This window comes from Heteronotia binoei, chromosome 6 (genome assembly GCF_032191835.1).
Source record: "Heteronotia binoei isolate CCM8104 ecotype False Entrance Well chromosome 6, APGP_CSIRO_Hbin_v1, whole genome shotgun sequence".
NCBI classification, from domain to species: Eukaryota; Metazoa; Chordata; class Lepidosauria; order Squamata; family Gekkonidae; genus Heteronotia; species Heteronotia binoei.
This window is the reverse complement of record NC_083228.1, coordinates 129,543,609-129,563,302: the sequence shown is the minus strand read 5'-3', so window position 1 is coordinate 129,563,302 and position 19,694 is coordinate 129,543,609. Positions and strand designations below refer to the sequence as shown.

The following is a 19,694-nucleotide window of genomic DNA, read 5'->3' as shown; positions in this document are numbered from 1 at the left end:
ACATCCTTCCCTAATAGCCACACCTGCCCTTTCGATTCCTCCCTCTTCAATCTTGGCAACCAAGACCTGGAAACAGTATCTTCTGTGTCATACATGCAGGGCTGTTTTTGAAGCAGGAGCTCCTTTGCATATTAGGCCACGCACCCCCAATGTAGTCAATCCTCCAGGAGCTTACAGTAGGCCCTGTACTAAGAGTCCTGTAAGCTCTTGGAGGATGGGCTACATCAGGGGTGTGTGACTTAATATGCAAAGGAGCTCCTGCTACAAAAACAGCCCTGCGTACATTTGTCAGCAAGGCTGTGAAAGCTGGAATGCCACTTGCTTGGGGTTTATAGTGGGAGCAGTTGCACCCTTTGTGCAACGTTTGTTGGCTTCTCAAAAACATCTGGTTAAGCCACTGCAGGAAATGGAATGCCGGACTAGATGGCTGCCAAGGTCATAATTTGCCTGGGGCACCAAAACACCCTGGAAGGGTCACCGTGCCAAGTAAATTTGGACTTGGGGTCACTATACTGAAAAGCAGGGTGACATGATAGAAGTTTACAAGATTATGCATGGAATAGAGAAGGTAGAGAAAGAAGTACTTTTCTCCCTCGTGGACATTCAATTAAATTGCTGAGCAGTCAGGTTAGAACTGATAAAAGGAAGTACTTCTTCACCCAAAGGGTGATTAAGATGTGGAATTCACTGCCACAGGTGGTGGTGGCGGCTACAAGCATAGACAGCTTCAAGAGGGGAATGGATAAGCATATGGAGCAGAGATCTATCAGTGGCTATTTGCCACAGCTTATGTTGGAACTCTTTGTCTGGGGCATTGATGCTCTGTATTCTTGTGCTTGGGGGGGGGGCACAGTGGAAGGGATTCTAGCCCCACTGGTGGACCTCTTGATGGCACTTGGTTTTTTTGGCCACTGACACTGTGTGGCACAGAGTGTTGGACTGGATGGACCATTGGACTGATCCAACATGGCTTCTCTTATGTTCTTATGTCTGGGAATCACTTCCCTAGGCCCCAGGTGGTCAGGTCATCAGTGAGACAGCCTGGACGTTCCATTAAATACTACAATACAACTTGCTTCCGTAAAGACTATTGAAATTGAATACACACACATACATGCCCTCAAAAAAAAGATTAGAAAAATTCCCAAGGATCTGTGTCATATTTTCACCCTGCCCTTCCTCTGAGGAGCTCAGGGCAAAGTAAATGTCTATTTTATTCTCACAGCCCTGTGACGAAGCTTAAGTCAAGAGAGACCAACCTCATGAGCTTCACAGCTGAGTGGAAATTTGAACCTAGGCTTCTCAGGTAGCAGTCCAACAGTCTAACTGATATACCACATTGGCTCCCAAGCAGAGTTGCCAGCTCTGGGTTGGGAAACTCCTGGAGATTTTGGGGGTATAGTCTGGGGACAGTAGGGTTTGGGGAGAGGGGGAACCGCAATGGAGTATAATGTCCTACAGTCCACCTTCCAAAGAGTCCATTTTTCTCCAGGGGAACTGCTCTCTGTCACCTGGAGATCAGTTGTAATCAATGTTCCCTCTAAGCTGTGGAGTCCTGTGAGCAAAAATTCTACTTTGTGAGCTACTAGCATTAAAGTTGCGAGCTACTGCATCAATTTGGGTGCTCTGGGGCCATTTTTCCTGAGCTAAGACAAAAATGTGTGAGCTGAAGGCTAAAAATCTGTGAGCTAGCTCACGCTAACTCAGCTTAGAGGGGACCAGGCCTCGGATTCTGTGAGAGTTCACAGGAGCACAGCTCCTGAACCTTTCTGAGAGTTCCTCCTCCTCATTCTGAGAGTTCCACCTCCTTGTCCATTGAATAGTAGGTGCAGCCGCATAACAATCCCTAGATGAGCTCTACCACCTATTTTTCTACAAAACGACCCCTGGAGGGGACACTGGCTATAATCCCAGGAAATCTCCAGTTACTACCTGGAGGTTGGCAGCTCTAGTGCCAGCAGGGTCTACCAGTGGCTACAAAACCCTGATACCTAAATGGGACCAGCATCTTCAGCAGCAAGATACTTTGAAATATCAGAAGATGGGCAACAACAACAGCCTTCCATTGCCGTCATACCCAGCTTCTGAACTTCTCGTGCGGCTGGCCGCTGCTCAAAAACAGGATGCCGATTTAGACAAAATCTTGTCCGAACCAGCTGGGACGTTCCCATATATAACCTCAATCAGCCTCACCTTGGTGGAATCCTGACTCCATTATCCATCTGTACGAGACTACTGGCGTGTTTGGAAACTTGCAGCTCCTCCCCCCAGGAGTCGGGATCTTGTTTTCGATAAGGAGATTTCGAAGTGAGGACTGCATCGCAAGCTATGGTGACCTGCGGGGGGGGGGTGGGGGGGGAAAGGTTTAGCAAAATGGAACTAAAACAGGAAAAGCAGCAACTTCTCCCCTTATGCCCTATCATGATTTGAAACCATGAGCATCAATAACACTTTTATTATTAATAATGATAAGCATTCGGGAAGGAAAGGCAGCACCGTATAGCCTGATGTCATCAGATCTCAGAAACTAAGCAGGGCTGGTACTTGGAAGACTCTGCAGAGGTAAGCAAAGGCCACCCACCTCTGCTTCTCCCTTGCCTTGAAAGCCCCTGGCTGGGTCACCACAAATCAGCTGTGACTTGATGGTGCTTTACATCCACAACAAGTATTTACACTGCACTTTGAGTTTTTGATAAAGCTTCTTATGCATTTTCTGAGCAGCCCTTAAAACAGCCCTGCAAGGTAGGTCATTGTTACTGCCATCTAGCAAACTGCAGGAAGGGGATTAGGAAGGCCACCGTCTCTCCACCTAAGGCTGCCTAGCAACTTCCCAGCTGAGGTGACGTTTGAATGCGGGACTTGCCATACACACTTAGGGGACAAGAAGGGACACGCAGCAGATCTGCAATGAGGATTTCTTGTGGGCTTTAACTAAGGAGCAACCTTCATGGCTTGCTTTGAAAAGTTCAGGAAGTAGTACTGGAGGGCTTAACCCTCTCTCCTGACATCACTCCTTCCCCTTATGTAAACTGCCTCTCCTGAAGCAGCAGTTAACTCTATAGGGGGAGCTTCAGTAGAAGAAGATCATATTGGATTTATATCCCACCCTAGACTCTGAATCTCAGTGTCTCAGAGTTGTCACAATCTTCTTTACCTTTCCTCCCCCCCACAACAGACATCCTGTGAGGTGGGAGGGGCTGAGAGAGCTCTTACAGCAGCTGCCCTTTCAAGGACAACTCCTACGAGAGCTATGGCTGACCCAAGGCCATTCCAGCAACTGCAAGCGGAGGAGCGGGGAATCGAACCTGGTTCTCCCAGATAAGAGTCCGCACACTTAACCACTACATCAAACTGGCTCCTGAAATGCTTCCACAGTTTTCAAAGCAGTTGCATAAGGGCTGTAAACTGGTTATGTGTGTGTGTGTGTGTTTTAAATGCAGGAGGATCCTAATGCTGGTGAGTGCCACAGCAACTGCCAACACCTTTTTTAGAACATCGGTGTGGCCCAGCGGGGCTGCTACCAGCATGCTGTGTAGATTTTAAAAGCACTGCTTTGGCAGCAGCTGCCGTTGCAGGGCAAGAACCTTCCCTGTATGACTGAATCAGCGGAAAAAAACAGGAGTCCAGCAGCAGCTTAAAAACTAACAAAATCTGAGGCAGGGTAGGAGCTTTTGTGAGTCACTGGCTCACTGCTTCAGATACCCAGCCACAAATTTTGTTAGTCTTTAACGTGCTGCTGGACTCTTGTTCCTTTCTACTGCTATAGAAAGACTAACCTGGGTACCCATAGAATCATAAGAGCTGAAAGGGGCCATGCAGACCATCTAGTCCAAGCCCCTGCTCTACGCAGTATCAGCCCAAAGCATCTCCGACAAATAATCATCCATCCATGTCAAGGCAGACATCATGGGAAGAGCACAGAGAGGAAAATTGCAGCGAGTGCGCTTCCTGCTAAACACACCGTATCTGTTCACATCTTGATGGAAGACTGTAGGTAAGCGTTGTGTAAGCAAGGAAGTATTTTTCAGCTTTCGGTTTTAAAAGCCCTCTTGCTAAGCTTTTGTCCACTAGGCTTAACCACCGTAGAAGTTCATCACGCTTCATATATTATAATATTGTTTTATTTTTATTATAAGATTAAAATCCTGAGGCAAGGAATGGGCTCACAGAGCTCCGCGCTGCCAACTTGGCTAGGCAGGAGCTCTCCAAGGTCCCAGACGGGGATCTTTCGCAGCTCTGCTACCGGAGATCTTTTAAGGGTAAAAGCAAAAGTAATAGGAAAAGAGAGCTCATGCCCTGCTCCGCAACTGAAGCAACAGGCATGCACACCAGTGCAATGAATTCCGGCTCAACTGTCTTGTCCTGACATTGATTCATCAGTCTGTCTCTTGCCATTGCCAAGGAACAGCTCGTAGAGCCCTGATTTTAAGCCTTTGTGTTTGGAAGGGAGTCCCCAAGAACATGGTGGGATTTACAGGCAAGTGCATATGAAGGGGATGGAACTGGCAGTGTTAAAAATGGTGCACAATGTTTTATTTAACCTCACCAGAACCCCAGGTTGATAAGTCCCACATCACGAACAAGCAGGGTTTTTTCAGGAATCCCTTGGCTGCATCCTCTTTGCTCAGCAAGACTGCAGCCTTTCTGGCTTAGAACTGCAGTTTGTCTTGATCTGTACTGGGCACTTTCATGAACTGTGGTTTGTTTCTTGCTTATGAGCCAGGGTTTGTTCCACATGACCATTTATTCTGGGATTGCCAGGATTTGTTTGTGCCGACATTACAGTGGATCCAGGAGGATACTGTGGCCAAACCGTTGCATTCCAGTGTTCCGTATTGTTTTTGTCTCTTTTTTCAGACTTTATTTGTAGAGATTCAACACCCCCCCCCACCTCCTTTAAATGCAGCTGCAGCTCCAGGCATCCACACCTGGGCCGAGAAAGCATTTTTGAGACCTTCAAAGACTATAGTCCCTTTAAAAATGCAAAGCCAATGAAAGCTGCCAGTTCTCCAACTGCTTCCTCACTCACTGGTAGAGGATTCTAAGAATTCCTTTACTCCATTGCAGCAATCATGACTAAGCTATTTTGTGCATTTTTTTTTAAATTGAAATCTCTGCCCTACCCCCTAACAATGCTCCCTCTAAGCTGAGTTACCGTGAGTTAGCTCACAATCTTTTAGCCTCCAGCTCACACCTTTTTGTCTCAGCTCAGGAAAAATGGCCCTAGAGCAAACTAATTTATGCAGTAGTTCACAGCTTAATGCCAGTAGCTCACAAAGTAGAATTTTTGCTCACAAGACTCCACAGCTTAGAGGGAACATTGCCCCCTAAGGGTAATGATGACAAACAAATTCAGAGGTGGCTGGACCCTTGCCCTGTCCTTGGTGGCTCAGACTAGCATGATCTCATCAGACCTCACAAGCTAAAAAGGGGTTGGCTCTGAGAGTACTTGGATGGGAGACCACCAAGGACATAGAATCACAGAGTTGGAAGGGACCTCCAGGGTCATCTAGTCCAACCCCCTGCACAATGCAGGAAACTCACAAACACCTCCCCCTAAATTCACAGGATCTTCATTGCTGTCAGATGGCCATCCAGCCTCTGTTTAAAAACCTCCAAGGAAGGAGAGCCCACCACCTCTACATCTCAGACTGCTACGCAAAGGCAGGCAATGGCAAACCACCTCTGTTTATCTCTTGCCTTGAAAACCCTACGAGGTCGCTCTAAGTCAGCCATGACTTGACAGGACATTGTTCCACCAGCATGGCAGGGCTCTTTTGAATGAACAGGAAGTATTCCAATAACAGAGACGGGAGCAACGGCTTTACAACAACAGAAACACTTTAAGGGGGGGGGGGCATGTCTTTTGTCTTCCTTCATCTTTGATCTTTACCACCTCTGTTTTAAAGCAACCTTGGAAGTTTCATATTGAATGGGGGGCGGAATTTAAAGCCTCTTCCCCATCCCCTCCCTTTGCTGAGGTATCAGGCTTCCTCAGGAGGTGGTGGGCTCTCCTTCCTTGGAGGTTTTTCAACAGAGGCTAGACAGCCATCTGACAGCAATGAAGATCCTGGGAATTTAGGGGGAGATGTTTGTGAGTTTCCTGCCTTGTGCAGGGGGTTGGACTACATGACCCTGGAGGTCCCTTCCAACTCTGTGATTCTATGATTCTAAATGACCAAGAAGGAACAGCCAAACTAATAGATGTGGCTGGGAAAGCAGCAAAAAGAGACAACGATGGAGAGAAGCAGGAATTGCTGAACTAGACTTACTGTCAAGTAGACCTAACAGAAGAATCTTGCTATTTGGGTCAGGCATTGTCAGAATTTTCTGAAGCCCATTCTTGTCAATTCTCAGGAGTTAAGCAAGCAAGATCAGCCCTGGTTAGTACTTAAGGAGAGATCCCCAAGGAAGTCCAGGGTTGCTACACAGAAGCAGGCAACGGCAAACCACCTCTGAGCATCTCCTCTCTGGAAAATCCTATGGGGTTGAACGTAACTCAGCTGCGACTTGATGGCCCTTTCCACCACCGTCAGAATTTAAGGGGAGGCAGGGTGTGCTTATTTGGACCATGAATACAGAAAAGGAATCCTTCAGCAGTGTAAAAAGACAGTTTTATGAAAATCACAGCCTGAGACTCTAAACTACAGGGGAATCCAGGTTTAACCATAGTCTTTTTTAGTCACCTGAATGCAGCCAGTGTGATTTAGTCATTGAGATAACAGCATATGGCATACAAGGGCAATTCCCTCCACGGGAATAAAAAGGGCGGACACTAGTAGCATCTAAAACATGGCATCCAATGCTAAACCTGAGCAATACCATCTGCTTCTTTGCAGCGCAGTCCACACCCTCCACTGTCTGACTGGCACCCACCATCACTCACCAGTGCGGGTAACTCTTCTATATTGGGCAAAGGGATCTCATAGTGATCAGGGAATATGACAAGTTTGGCTTCATCCTCGTATTCATAATCGTCGTTGTTTAAATCACCATTGGATTCCAGATCTGCAAGGGGGAAAAAAACACAGTAGACTGAGAACTGAGAAGAGATGAGGAAGAGTTGGGAGAATGCAGATAACATCTGGCTGTCCGGACAGCAGTCTTGAATTTTCCATCTGGCATCAAGGAATCGGAAACATTTACTCAGTCATATAAAAATGTGTCACGATAGTCTGTTCCACTCTATTGTATGTATTATCATAAGAACATAAGAGAAGCCATCTTGGATCAGGCCAGTGGCCCATCCGGTCCAACACTCTGTGTCACACAGTGGCCAAAAAAATCCAGGTGCCATCAGGAGGTCCATCAGTGGGGCCAGGACACTAACAGCCCCCCCACACACCATGTTCCCCTCCAAGCACCAAGAATACAGAGCATCACTGCCCCAGACAGGTTTTACTATTAGTCAGCTTTTTGATTGGATTAGGTGTAATATGTAGAAGAGATGTGGAGATACCAGTGTTGGTAATGAGACAGTTGGGTGGCTTTGTGCAAGCTGGGGAGCATCTTATCCCATGTGACATCTGTTGGATCACCCGGGGGGGGGGATGTGACCCCGCCCTGTTTAAGAATCATTACTCTAACTAAGGGGTGTCAAACTCATTTGTTATAAGGGCCAGATGTCACTTTGTTGGGTTGGGCCATGCGTGCCATAAAATGTAACAGAAAGTACTGGAGATATAAACTTGATAAAGGTGATTTCAGATGCTGAATGGCATTAGCAGGTGAATGACAATGGAAAATTTGATTGGATTAGGTGTGATATGTATAGGAGAAACAGATGTGGAGATACTAGCTGGATCCAAACAGCTTTTCAGCTGGTGAAAAGGGAAGGAAGGGTTCCCTCTGACTACCAAGAATGTTATGCCAATCACAGAACCTGCATGGACAAAAGCCATGGGGGATAGGGTCTGAACTAAAGAGAACTGGATGAGAGTGAGTGAATAAGCAATCCTGTGTTGCTTTGGGTTGTTCTCTGTCACCTTAGAGTGGTCCAGCAGTTAGAGTGTCGGACTGGGGTCTAGGAGACACAGATTCAAATTTCCCCTTTGCCTTGAAAACTCACTGGGTGACCTTGGGCCCAATTGCACACTCTCAGCTTAGCTTACCTCACAGAGTTGTGAGGATAAAATGGGGACTGTTGCAAACCACTCTGGAGCCCAAATGGGGAGAAGAGTGGAATATAAATAAAGTGATGGGGGAAATATTTCTTTTCAAAAAATCTCAGAAATGGATAGCTCGAAGCCATTTGTTTTAAAGGCAGCATATTCAACAGTTCTAGTGCTAGGAAATATTCAGACTTGAGGAAACGATCCCTGCTTTGCTCAACAAGGGACATTGAGCCAGTCATATTGTCTCAGCTAACCTTGCCTCAAGGAGCTGTTGTGAGGACAAAACGGCGGAGAGGAGAACTATGTAAACAACCCAAAGCTCTTTGGACGAAGGACAGTGTTTTAAAAAAGCAACTAAAATAATAGCTTTCTGAGATGCAGTTACTGAAAGCTAGTGCTCACTAAATCTAGGAAAGAATGAACAGCGTTATGAAAATTGTGAAACAAGTGCCATTTTAGATACAATTTATTAGAAAATGAATTTAGCTTCCAAGACTATGAAGAGACAAATATTGTGGGTAATATGCGATACTAAGAAAACCTGGAGCAAGCTTCAGAAAGCAGTCTACAATAGACCCTCTTATCCCTTCCCCCCTCCAAAAAAAAAACTTTAAAAATTTTAGAACACTTTTATTCAGGACTGGAAAAAATACTATTGCCTTGTATTCCAGAAAACCAGTGTGAGATTTCCAGGAATCTGAAACTTTCATGCCATTGCTAGTGCCAAAGAATTTCACACTGGCTCTTAAAACACTGATGCTGGCAACTTTTAATTAGAAATTTATTTCCAGGCCTACCCACGTTCTGGCTTCCATCAAATTCATCTCTTCTGTAGAGATCTTCAGGTTACCATCGTCCCCCAACACAACTATAAAACCCTTCAAGGTTCCACTGTGATGCTCCCGTTTTGCAGCTAAACTTCAATCCTATTGCTTACAGAGCTGACCACTTTGTAAAGAAGCTATTAGCGCAGCACCAGAGAAACTGGGCTGGATCCAATGATCTGTTCATGGAATGTGCCAATCTTTCCCACATTCCCTTTCCTCAGCAGTCCGTTCTGACCTTGGGAAAGTATATTTCGAGGGTAGCAGACCTAAGTGGATTACCAGCCAGATAGGTCAGGAGGCTGCAGTGCAGAGAGGGAAGGAGACAAAAATGCCCTTTTGGACTCTTTCATCAACACTCCTTTGTTGCTCAATGGATCCAGCCCAGTGTCACTAATCACTGCATCCATTGTTAAAAAGATCTCAGGCAGCTCATTTGGTGGGCATACAAGAGAGGGCCTTTTCAGTAGCAGCCCCGCAGTTATGGAACAACCTCTCCAGGGAAGTGTGCCTGCCTCTTTAGGACAACTTTATTTAGGAACACATTTCATTATATTTACTAGCGGTCTTTTAAAATTTCGTTTTTTAAGTATAAGCCACGCTGGGGAGAGAGGCAAGTTATACATGAAGTAAATTAAACAACAATTAGCCAGTTTGGTGTAGTGGTTAAGTGTGCAGACTCTTATCTGGGAGAACTGGGTTTGATTCCCCACTCCTCCACTTGCAGCTGCTGGAATGGCCTTGGGTTAGCTATAGCTCTCACAGAGCTGTCCTTGAAAGGGCAGCTTCTGTGAGAGCTCTCTCAGCACCACCTACCTCACAGGGTGTCTGTTGTGGGAGAGGAAGGTAAAGAAGATTGTAAGGTGCTCTGACACGCTTGAGATTCAAAGTGAAGGGTGGGGTATAAATACAATTTCTTCTTCTAATTAAGACAGGGGTGGGGTAGAACTTTGGGACTGGAACTTCCAAGCTGAGTTGGGTGACCTGCTATTTTTCTATACTGTACAGAGATATACAAAAAAGAGATCTGAAGAGTACTCTTTCCAAAAAGAAACAAACATAGAAAGTCGGCTTTCTTTGGGGCATGTGAACTTGAACAGTCTTCCAGAAGTTACTGTACTCGTATGACACAGAAGCTATTTTGATAAGAGTGTTCCGTTTCCAGGGCTGGTGAGTTCTTCAAGGTGCTTATGCAAAGATCCCCGTTCCCCCTTTAGCAGAGACTCCAGCCATGGTTAGGCAAACCAGCTTAGGAAAAGGTTTGAAAGAGCTCACGCAAACAGCGGCAGCAAGACAGCGTGCTTCCCTTCTAAGGGACTGAAAGCCCTCTGAAGTTAGATCACAATTGTGGTTAAAGCGGTGTGGTCATTAAAAGAGAGCAACTGGAGGTCAAGAAAAGTTGAAAGAAGGGAGTGACGTCAAGCCAAGCCAAAAAAAAAAGCAATGCAGAATCAGACCAGGAGGACAGACAGAGAAGCTGTTATTTTGGGGCAAGCAGTCGGTAGGGGAATATTTCCTTCAGAGGCCACCTGGTCAAGTTCAACGAGTGTCACTCCCACAAGGGAGGACGACAAGCGTTCTGCCACTGGCTGACTGAAAAGAGCAGCTGTTGCCGAGCTGCTGGTGGATGGGGGGGAGCTGCAAAACTGACAGGTTGGCGGGGACAGAAAAGAGAGGCCTGCTTGACTCGACTTGCCCGGATCAGATTTAGACGTGTCCAACTGAAGGTGCTAATAATAGTGATCTAATTGGATCCGAAGCTGGGCTCCTGGAAAGGGAAATAAAAGAAAGATGCGCTCGCACAAAAAGCACAGCCCAACTGGCCTTGGCACGGGGGGGGGGGGGCACCCAACAGCAGCTTCCCAAATCTCCCCTTATACCCACCCCACCACCCTTTTAAGGGAAACCCAACAAAGGGCCTGAGGCTCAGTGGCAGAGCATCTACACTGCATGTGGAAGTTCCCAAGCTGTAGCCTCAGAATCTCCAGAAAGAAGGTTGGGGAAGGTAGGGGCAGGGAAGGATTGGGTAGTAGATGTTATGAAAAAACCTCTTCCTGCGAGACCCTGGAGAGCCACTGCCAGTCTTGAGTAGACCAAACTGGCCTTTGGCACAATGTGGTTACCAAACCACATATATGCCCATATATTATATATAACCCCATACATGCCCCAGAGAACACTACGTTCTGGCACCCAACATCTGCTGACCATCCCTGGCCCGAAGGATGTCTGACTAGCTTTGACCAGAGCCAGGGCCTTTTCGGCCTTGGCCCCAGCCTGGTGGAATCAGCTCCCCTCAGAGATCCGGGCCCTTACTGAATTGTTACCTTTTCGTAGGGCCTGTAAGACAGAGCTATTCCACCAGGCATTTGGTTGAGGCAGCGGCCGTCCTATCCCATCAGCTGGCCCTATGCTGCGGTAACATCTCTGCTGAAATACTGATTTTATAATATCTGATGTTTAAGTATATTATGATGTGCCCAACTGAGCCGCCGAACTGTATTGTTGTCTTTCATTGGTTCTAATTGTTGCTTTACTGTTTTTAAAATGTTGTTATCTGCCCTGAGCCCACTGGGAAAGGGCAGAATATAAATTATTTTTTAAAAAATAGAGCTGTCAGGTTCTCAGCTCAAAGTTCACCTCACCTCAGCTACCTGCAAGGGTCAAGCCACTACCCATCTGACACCACCAGCATTCTCCGCCCCCCCCCCCCCGACTTATGGAGACCTTGTAGGGTTTTCAAGGCAAGAAACTTCAGAGGTGGTTTGCCATTGCCTGCCTCTGTGTAGCGACCCCGGACTTCCCTGGTGCTGTCCCATCCAAATACTGACCAGCGCTGACTCTGTTTAGCTTCGGAAATCTTATGAGATTGGGCTAGCCCAGGGATGGCCAAACTTGCTTAATGTGACATGAACATCAGATAAGGAAGGAAGGAAGGAAGGAAGGAAGGAAGGAAGGAAGGAAGGAAGGAAGGAAGGAAGGAAGGAAGGAAGGAAGGAAGGAAGGAAGGAAGGAAGGAAGGAAGGAAGGAAGGAAGGAAGGCTGGCTGGCTGATGGGGGAGGGAGAGGTGGCAAGGAAGCAACTTTAACTTTAAATGTATTCTGCAAGCTGCCGGCTGGCTTTGCTTGAAAAAGTGATTTAAAGAGACAAATGTCTTCCCCAAGCCGGCCAATGGGGTGGTGGGAGCTTAGAGCCACACAAAATGCGTGAAAGAGCCACATGCGGCTTGAGTCACAGTTTGGCCACTCCTGAGCTAGCCTGACCACCAGCATTCCAGGAAGAACAAAGCAGGAGTCCAGCAGCACCTTTAAGACCAACGAAGTTTTATTCCAAATGTAAGCTTTCATATGCATGCAGACTTCATCAGACTTCATCGTATGCATGCATACGAAAACTTACATTCTGAATAAAACTTTGTTGGTCTTAAAGGTGCTACTGGACTCCTGCTTTGTTCTACTGCTTCAGAGCAACAGGGCTGCCCAGCTGGATCTATTCCAGGGACAATAATATTAGTTGTTTTCCTTTCACACGGCTTTGCTACTTCAAAAGCACCCAAACTGGATACCCCAACGGGCAACTAACAGTAACCAAAAATGTGACTGTGCCAAGAAACACTCTCTAAACGCCTAAGAAAGGTTTTTAAAAAATAATTTACAGTATGCTTCATAGAGTAAAATCTCAAGCTACACAGGCACCAGTAAACACACGCAGGCCTACACAGCAGTGCAGAAAAAAGATCATCTAGCACATGAGGGTCTTCACCAACGAGCAAAAAACTGAAGTGACTAAATAGCCCTCAGAAGAGATTCCTGAGGGAACACCACTACAAATTCTTCATTTGCTATAGCTCAGAATGGCACACCCTTTATTGATGTTAATTAGTTCTACTCATCCCGTTACACCTTCTTGGATTAGATTGTATGTTTATTCAGTTCTCTCCCTCTTCTGCAGTTAGGAGTGGTCCACACTAGAGATGGGCACAAACCAGCCGACAAACTAAAGTTCATCACAAAGTTTAGCCAGTTCATGGTTTAATTTAATTTGGCTTTGGTTTACAAAGCAATGTTCACATACTGACGAACCAACACGAACTTCCACGAATTCTGATTAACTTGTGGTGGCTCGTGAAGAGTTTACCCCTGCTTTTTGCTCTTCACAGAAATAAAAAACTGAGTGCACCACTCAGTTATTGGTTTAAATGAAAAAACATGGAAAGCAAAGAGCAGGGGTTTAAACCTTAAATGGCTCACAAAACGATACAAACCTATTCTGTTCACAAACTAGCCTATCAGTCGGTGGCTGGGTTGATGGTTCACCCATGAACCACGAACCGAACTGCGAAAACGCAGTTCATGCCCTTCTTTGGCCACACCCAATCTGTGTGGACTGACTTCTCTTCAAATGGTTCTTTCAAACTGGTCTAAATTTATAACGCCATCCCACAACCATCAGACTGTTGCTTATAACTCGAAGTATAAATAACAGCTATGGAAGTACACTCCTTGTATCTGATTAAACAAGGTCCAAGTCATGAAAGCGCATAGTCTTTTAAGGTTACTATCAAGGCGTAAGTAATTTGTCCATTATTTAATGTCGAATGGTTCCCGATTTCTACAAGTCAAATCCTACCGCATTATTATCACGAGGGTCACTAATGTGGCGCCCATGGGCATCATGGTGCCCATCGAGACCTTTCCTGTGGTCCCCCAAGTGTTTTGAGAAAATGGGCGAGGTCAGGTGGGGCTACTAGCCATTGAAGATTTGATTTAAAAAAGCAAAACCGCAATGGGGAAACTTGCAAGTAATATGCAAAACTCTCAAATATAATTGCTAAACAATGTTCTGTATTATATAATCCAAAACACTAATACAAATGTGATGTACAATAAAGTGCTATTAGAAATATTCCCAAAATACAAAGTCCAACAGTGTTCACAGTTCAATACACATACATCTTTTTTTGTAGCAGGAACTCCTTTGTATATTTGGCCACACACCCCTGATGTAGCCAATCCTCCTGGAGCTTACAGTAGGCCCTGTACTAAGAGCCCTCTAAGCTCTTGGAGGATTGGCTACATCAGGGGTATGTGGCCGAATATGCAAAGAAGTTCCTGCTACAAAAAAAGTCCTGCATTTTCATCATTTTTTAAAAACATTTCCACCATCCTCATAGTCAGCACAACTGCACTTTCTGTCTTGCAATATAGACTCAATGTAAAGTCCAGCTGTTGGTTCCTCACATGCTCTCCTATAGGTGTTCACAGAACTCTAAATTCAGCTTCCAAAAATGAGGCAAAAGGAACTCACTGGGGACTGCAAACATCAGCCATCCTTGGAGATTTGATTGGCTGTGCAGTTTTTAAAAGTTGTGTTGGCAGCAGCTGCTACCACAGCACAAAGATCTTCATGGAGTGACAGCTGCAGCCACTTTGTCCTTGCACCCACCACCCTGTGTCAGATTTCCAAAGGTGCCTACAGGCTCAAAAAGCGTGGGGATCCCAGTCTCTTGGATGTCCCATTCTGTTGATTATATTGATTTATTCCACTTAATCTGCCCTGAGTCCCAGCAAGAAAGGCACACTACAAAGAAGAAGAGACTGGATTTATACTCTACCCTTCACTTGGAGTCTCAGAATGGCTTACAACCTCCTTTCCCTTCCCCTCCCCACAGTGGACACTCTGTGAGGTAGGTGGGGCTAATAGTGCTCTTTTGAGAACTGTTCTTGAGAGAACAGTTCTGAGAGACCTTGTGACTGACCCAAGGTCACCCAGCTGGCTGCATGTGTAGAAGTGGGGAATCAAACTAATTTTCCCCAGATTAGAGTCTGCACTCAACCACTACCCCAAACTGGCTCTGAGATAAACAATCAATAAATAATGCACTTTATGGTGGATTCCTGCATAAATTATAATAATAACAACATAGCTACCATCCTGAAATTATTTCTCTCCCCAGAAGGTTCCATAGAAGTGATTTGAGCATCCAAAAATTATCCAAATAATTCATTTATATATCTAATTCTGAGCCAGACTGTACAGTACATTTTTTTTTAAAAGCATTACTACTATTCTCCATGTAAGCGGGAAAATGTAAATTAATCAAAGAGAAAAAGTCCCTCCCAAAAGAGGACTATGAAGTCAGACAATGTTTCAGAGGGGATGAAATGTTGAGAGTAGCAGAATGTCAGTTAAAGACCTTGAGGGGTGAAGGGTGTTTTCCAAGTACCCCCCTCCTCTTCCTCCACTAATGATTATTATTACTGGTACTCCTCACACAAGCAGAAATTTGAGAACACAGGAACTGCCTATTCCAATGGCCGGAATCATAGTGTGTGGGGGGTTATTCTATTTGCAGCTCCAAGACAGGCTCACGAATGAAGCAAGTTTGCGAAAGTGGTCATGAATAATATATGTGCATGGGGACCATTATCTGTCCGTTTGGAAAAAATAAGCTTGCATGGCAATTTGGACTTTAGGGTATATCTTTCCAGAATCTGCTATGTTGTTAACTATGGAACAGATCATTTAAAAAAAAAGCCAGGGTTCTGACGCATTATTTTGCTAGGAGGTACTTCTCCCCGTATAGCTCCATAGTGAGCAATGGCATGCGGTTTACAGATTGCAAACTGGTCGGAGACTCAGAGTGAAGGGAACTTACAATGTCCTTTCCCTTCCTCTTCCCACAACAGATACTCCTGTGATGTGGGTGGGGCTGAGAGAGCTCTGAGAGAACTGCTCTAGAGAGAACAGCTCTGAGACAACTGTGACTGACCCAAGATCATCCAGCTGGCTGCATGTGAAGGAGGAATCAAACCCACTTCTCCAGATTAGAGACTACAATTCTTAACCACTACTCCAAACAGATAGTAAAGTATGATGGAGCAGAGAGGGAGGGGGCAGAAGTCTAGGCAAAAATGTTCCTAGCGACATTTAATTGTGCATAATTCTCACAACAAACCCATGAAAAGAAGAGATTAGTATTCTTATTTCACACATGGAGGAAATGTGGCCAGTCAATTAGCCCGTGGTTTCATAATTAATGCATGGCTGCTCACTCCACTGCACAACACATTTTCCCTGGGGGCATCTCTGACTTGGCTTGGCCTGTTATAGAAGCTGTGCTTCTGGGTAGACATGGTCCTGATTTGGACTGAAACTAACTGCACACAGAAAGGTGCTTAAATGTCCCACCACTGTTTTCCTGCTCTGAAACGGCCCCCGGAGGACACTATTTTGCCACACTAGGGGCAACACATAGGTTTCCCAATGCGACAAACGGTGCCTCCCAGGCAATTTCCAACCAAGAAAACATAGAAGGGAGAGGCTCAAGCACCTTCACATCACACAAATCTGAACTGAACCTGTTTACACCTAAGAAGCACAGACTTCAAGACCATGCATAAAAACCAAAAGATTTTTTTTTTGCCATCACAACTGATTTATGGCAGCCCCAGAAGCTTTTTCAAGGCAACAGGTGGTTTGCCACTGCCCACCTCTGCATGTTGACCCTGTAGAAGAAGATGATGATGATATTGGATTTATACCCTGTCCTTTACTCTGAATCTCTCTCAGAGCAGCTTACAATCTCCTTTACCTTCCTCCCTCACAACAGACATTGTTACCATTCAAATAAAAGTTAAATTCATTAAAAAAGAAAACCTTCCTCCCACACAATGAACACCCTGCGAGGTGGGTGAAGCTGAGAGAGCTCTCACAGAAGGTGCCCTTTCAAGGACAACCTCTGCCAGAGCTATGGCTGACCCAAGGCCATTCCAGCAGCTTCAAGTGGAGGAGTGGGGAATCAAACCCAGTTCTCCCAGATAAGAGTCCGTGCACTTAACCACTACACCAAACTGTACTTCCCTGGTGAGGCCCCATTCAAATTCTAGCCAGGGCTTCTGAGATATAACAAGATTTGGCCAGCCTGGGCTATCCAGGTCAGGGCTCCAAGGACATACCCAGGAAGAATGGAGCATGTGGCTAGGCCTGGAGTTAGGATCAGATCTAACTCACCAGCCACTGAATTGTCCTGGCTCTCAAGTTCTGATATTTTCAATGCAATCCTATTCAGAGTTACTCCAGTCAAAACCCACTGACTTAGGTAACCTCAGGCTGGAATAGAGTTGAACTTTAACTATTAAAATCCATTCTTGAGTTTTTGAGGGACAATGTGCGGTTATAAATCCCTTTAAAAACACATGTATTTTGCGAAAGTAACTGGTGTAACAGAACAGCAGCAGAAATGTATTTTTGTAAGGAAGCAAATTCAATCACCCCACAACAGCCCAAAAAAGTAACCCTATCTTCATGTCCATTCTATCACTGTGATTGCTGACAATCTGCATAACACAATAATTTAAACAAGTTTCTATTACAGATTTAATGTCCTTAATAGGTTTATAACTCAAAGAGCATTAAAATCCGGGAATGTGACAAATGTTCAAACCCAGCTGACAGAAGGCATTTGTCAGTACCTTTTAATTCAGGATTAAGAACCATCAAATCTAATTTCATACTGCTTTCAGTGCTAGTTAATTCATTACTTCCAAATACACACTGTGGTATTAACTGCGTGGCTTTGCTTTTTGGCAATGAACATGGGAAATCATAATATACCACAAATTGGTTTCTCCAACCAAGAACATCTAAGAACATTGACTAGTGTCCAACACAGAAGAAATTTAGCAGACCGTCAGGGTGGTGTAGTGGTTAGAGTGTCAGATTAAATGCCCTGTAAGAGAAAAATGGCATTGATATAGGAAAGCAAGTGATAACATTTGGAAATCCCAGCACCAGGACATAAGCGGCAGTTTCTACTGCCTTCATGCCTTGACCTGAAGTGCTTTGATCACTGCCTCCTCTAATTATGTTGCAAACAGGGCCCGCTTTCCACTAGGCAAACTAGGCAACTGCCTAAGAGGACACTGACTTTTGGGGGGCATCAAACTGGGTGCCCCCCCAAACTTGGTGACATTTTCAGTGCGGGGGAAGGGCATCAAAAGTTATCCTTGCCTAGGGTGCCAGACAATCTAGGGCTGGCCCTGGTTGCAAATATGCAGGGCTTTTTTTGGAGCAGGAACTCCTTTGCATATTAAGCCACACACCCCTGGTATTGCATATTAGGCCACATATTAGGCCAATCCTTCTGGAGTTTAAAGTAGGCCCGGTACTAATAGCTCTGTAAGCTCTTGGGGAATTGGCTACATGGGGGGGGGGGGGGGGTGGTCTAATATGTAAAGGAGTTCCTGCTACAAAAAAAAAGCCCTGCAAACATGTAACAGAGATTTGTAATTTCTGGAAGTAATTACAGGGAGGGCTTACTTTTCCTCCCAGTTCTTTATTGGAAAGAAATATGTGAATCCATGAAGCTACTATACATCCAGATCAGATCACTGGTCCATCAAGGTCATTGTCGGCTTACTCAAACTGGCAGAGGCTCTGAAGGGTTTCAAGGCAAAGATCTTTCACATCATCTCCTGCCTCATCTAAACTGAATGGAGATGTCAGGGATTGAACACTTGGGACCTTCTTCATGCAAAGCAGAAACTCTACCACTGAGCCACAGCCCCTCCTATGTGCAATATATTTTAAATCAAGCCAGTTTGGCGTAGTGGTTCAATGTGCAGACTCTCTTCCCCACTTCCAGCTGCTGGAATGGCCTTGGGTTAGCCATAGTTATCACGAGAGTTGTCCTTGAAAGGGCAGCTGCTGTGAGAGCCCTCTCAGACCCACCCACCTCACAGGGTGTCTATTGTAGGGGAAGAAGATATAGGAGATTGTAAGTCGCTCTGAGTCTCTGGTTCAAAGAGAAAGGCAGGGTATAGATCTGCAGTCTTCTTCTTAACTTATTTTATTGCTTTAAAAGCATAGCATGGATCATTCATAATATAGCATATAAAACTCCATTATTTGGCATATTCGTGGAATTCTGAAGTATAAATGCCTTAGTGTTGTACATGCAGATTTATGCAAGAGAGAGGTGCAAACTGCTGCACTTTCTGGAGAAACGTGTCTGCGCCCGAAAGCTTAATCCTTGAATAAAACTTTGTTGGTTTTAAAGGTGTCACTTAACTCAAACTTTGTTCCACTATAATCTCCTCTTAGTACATGTATCTTTGTTTTTGATCTGGAAGCAGGAAAAGATAAAGGGAGAAAAGAGAAAACTTTTGCAGAGACAAAGGGAAGTTTGCTTTCTTTGACAGAACATCTATGGCAATCATCATAAAGCAGAGAAAATACAGACAAACGCTGCGATATGCTGGCTAACACATTTAGTAAAACTTTTAGCAAGAATCTTACAAAGCTTTTGTCACATTATAAATAAATACATCCTTACAATATTACAAAGAAAAGTCCATCCAATGAACACCCAAATATGGGCTCATTTCGTTAAAGTCTTCCTCAGGAGTATTCCTATACACTTCAAGGTTATCAGCCTCTTGTTATATTTCAGTGTGTGCATTTGGGAGCAAGCCAGTCCTTAGCTTCTTCTCTAAACAGATGCAAAAGCCTGCTGGATTTGGCTGGCAAAATGCTCTCTGCAACCTATTTCCTTCAAAACTAGCATCCTCTCAACACCACTTAAGTGTTTAAATTTATATGGAGCAAGCCAGCCCTGAACCTAACCAGATGCAAAAGTCTTCTGAAGTTAGGTGGCAAAATGCTCTTTTGCTGGCAAAATGCTGTCTTTTTTCAAATCACATAAGTATCTATATTAGGAGCACGCCATTTCTGAAACTCTTCTTTAACAGATGC

The 19,694-nt window shown here is 45.0% G+C and overlaps 1 protein-coding gene across 4 annotated transcripts in view; it reads right to left on the bottom strand.

Moving 5' to 3' along the window:
* USP13 (ubiquitin specific peptidase 13) overlaps positions 1-19,694 on the bottom strand; it is a 123,741-nt gene that overhangs the window by 61,195 nt on the left and 42,852 nt on the right. For all 4 annotated transcript variants that reach the window (XM_060242559.1, XM_060242561.1, XM_060242562.1 and 1 more), the window contains 2 exons: positions 6,887-7,008; positions 2,194-2,336 (listed from right to left, as the gene is read on the bottom strand). In XM_060242559.1, coding sequence (XP_060098542.1) covers positions 2,194-2,336; positions 6,887-7,008 — 265 coding nt within the window. The remainder of the gene's footprint in view (positions 1-2,193; positions 2,337-6,886; positions 7,009-19,694) is intronic.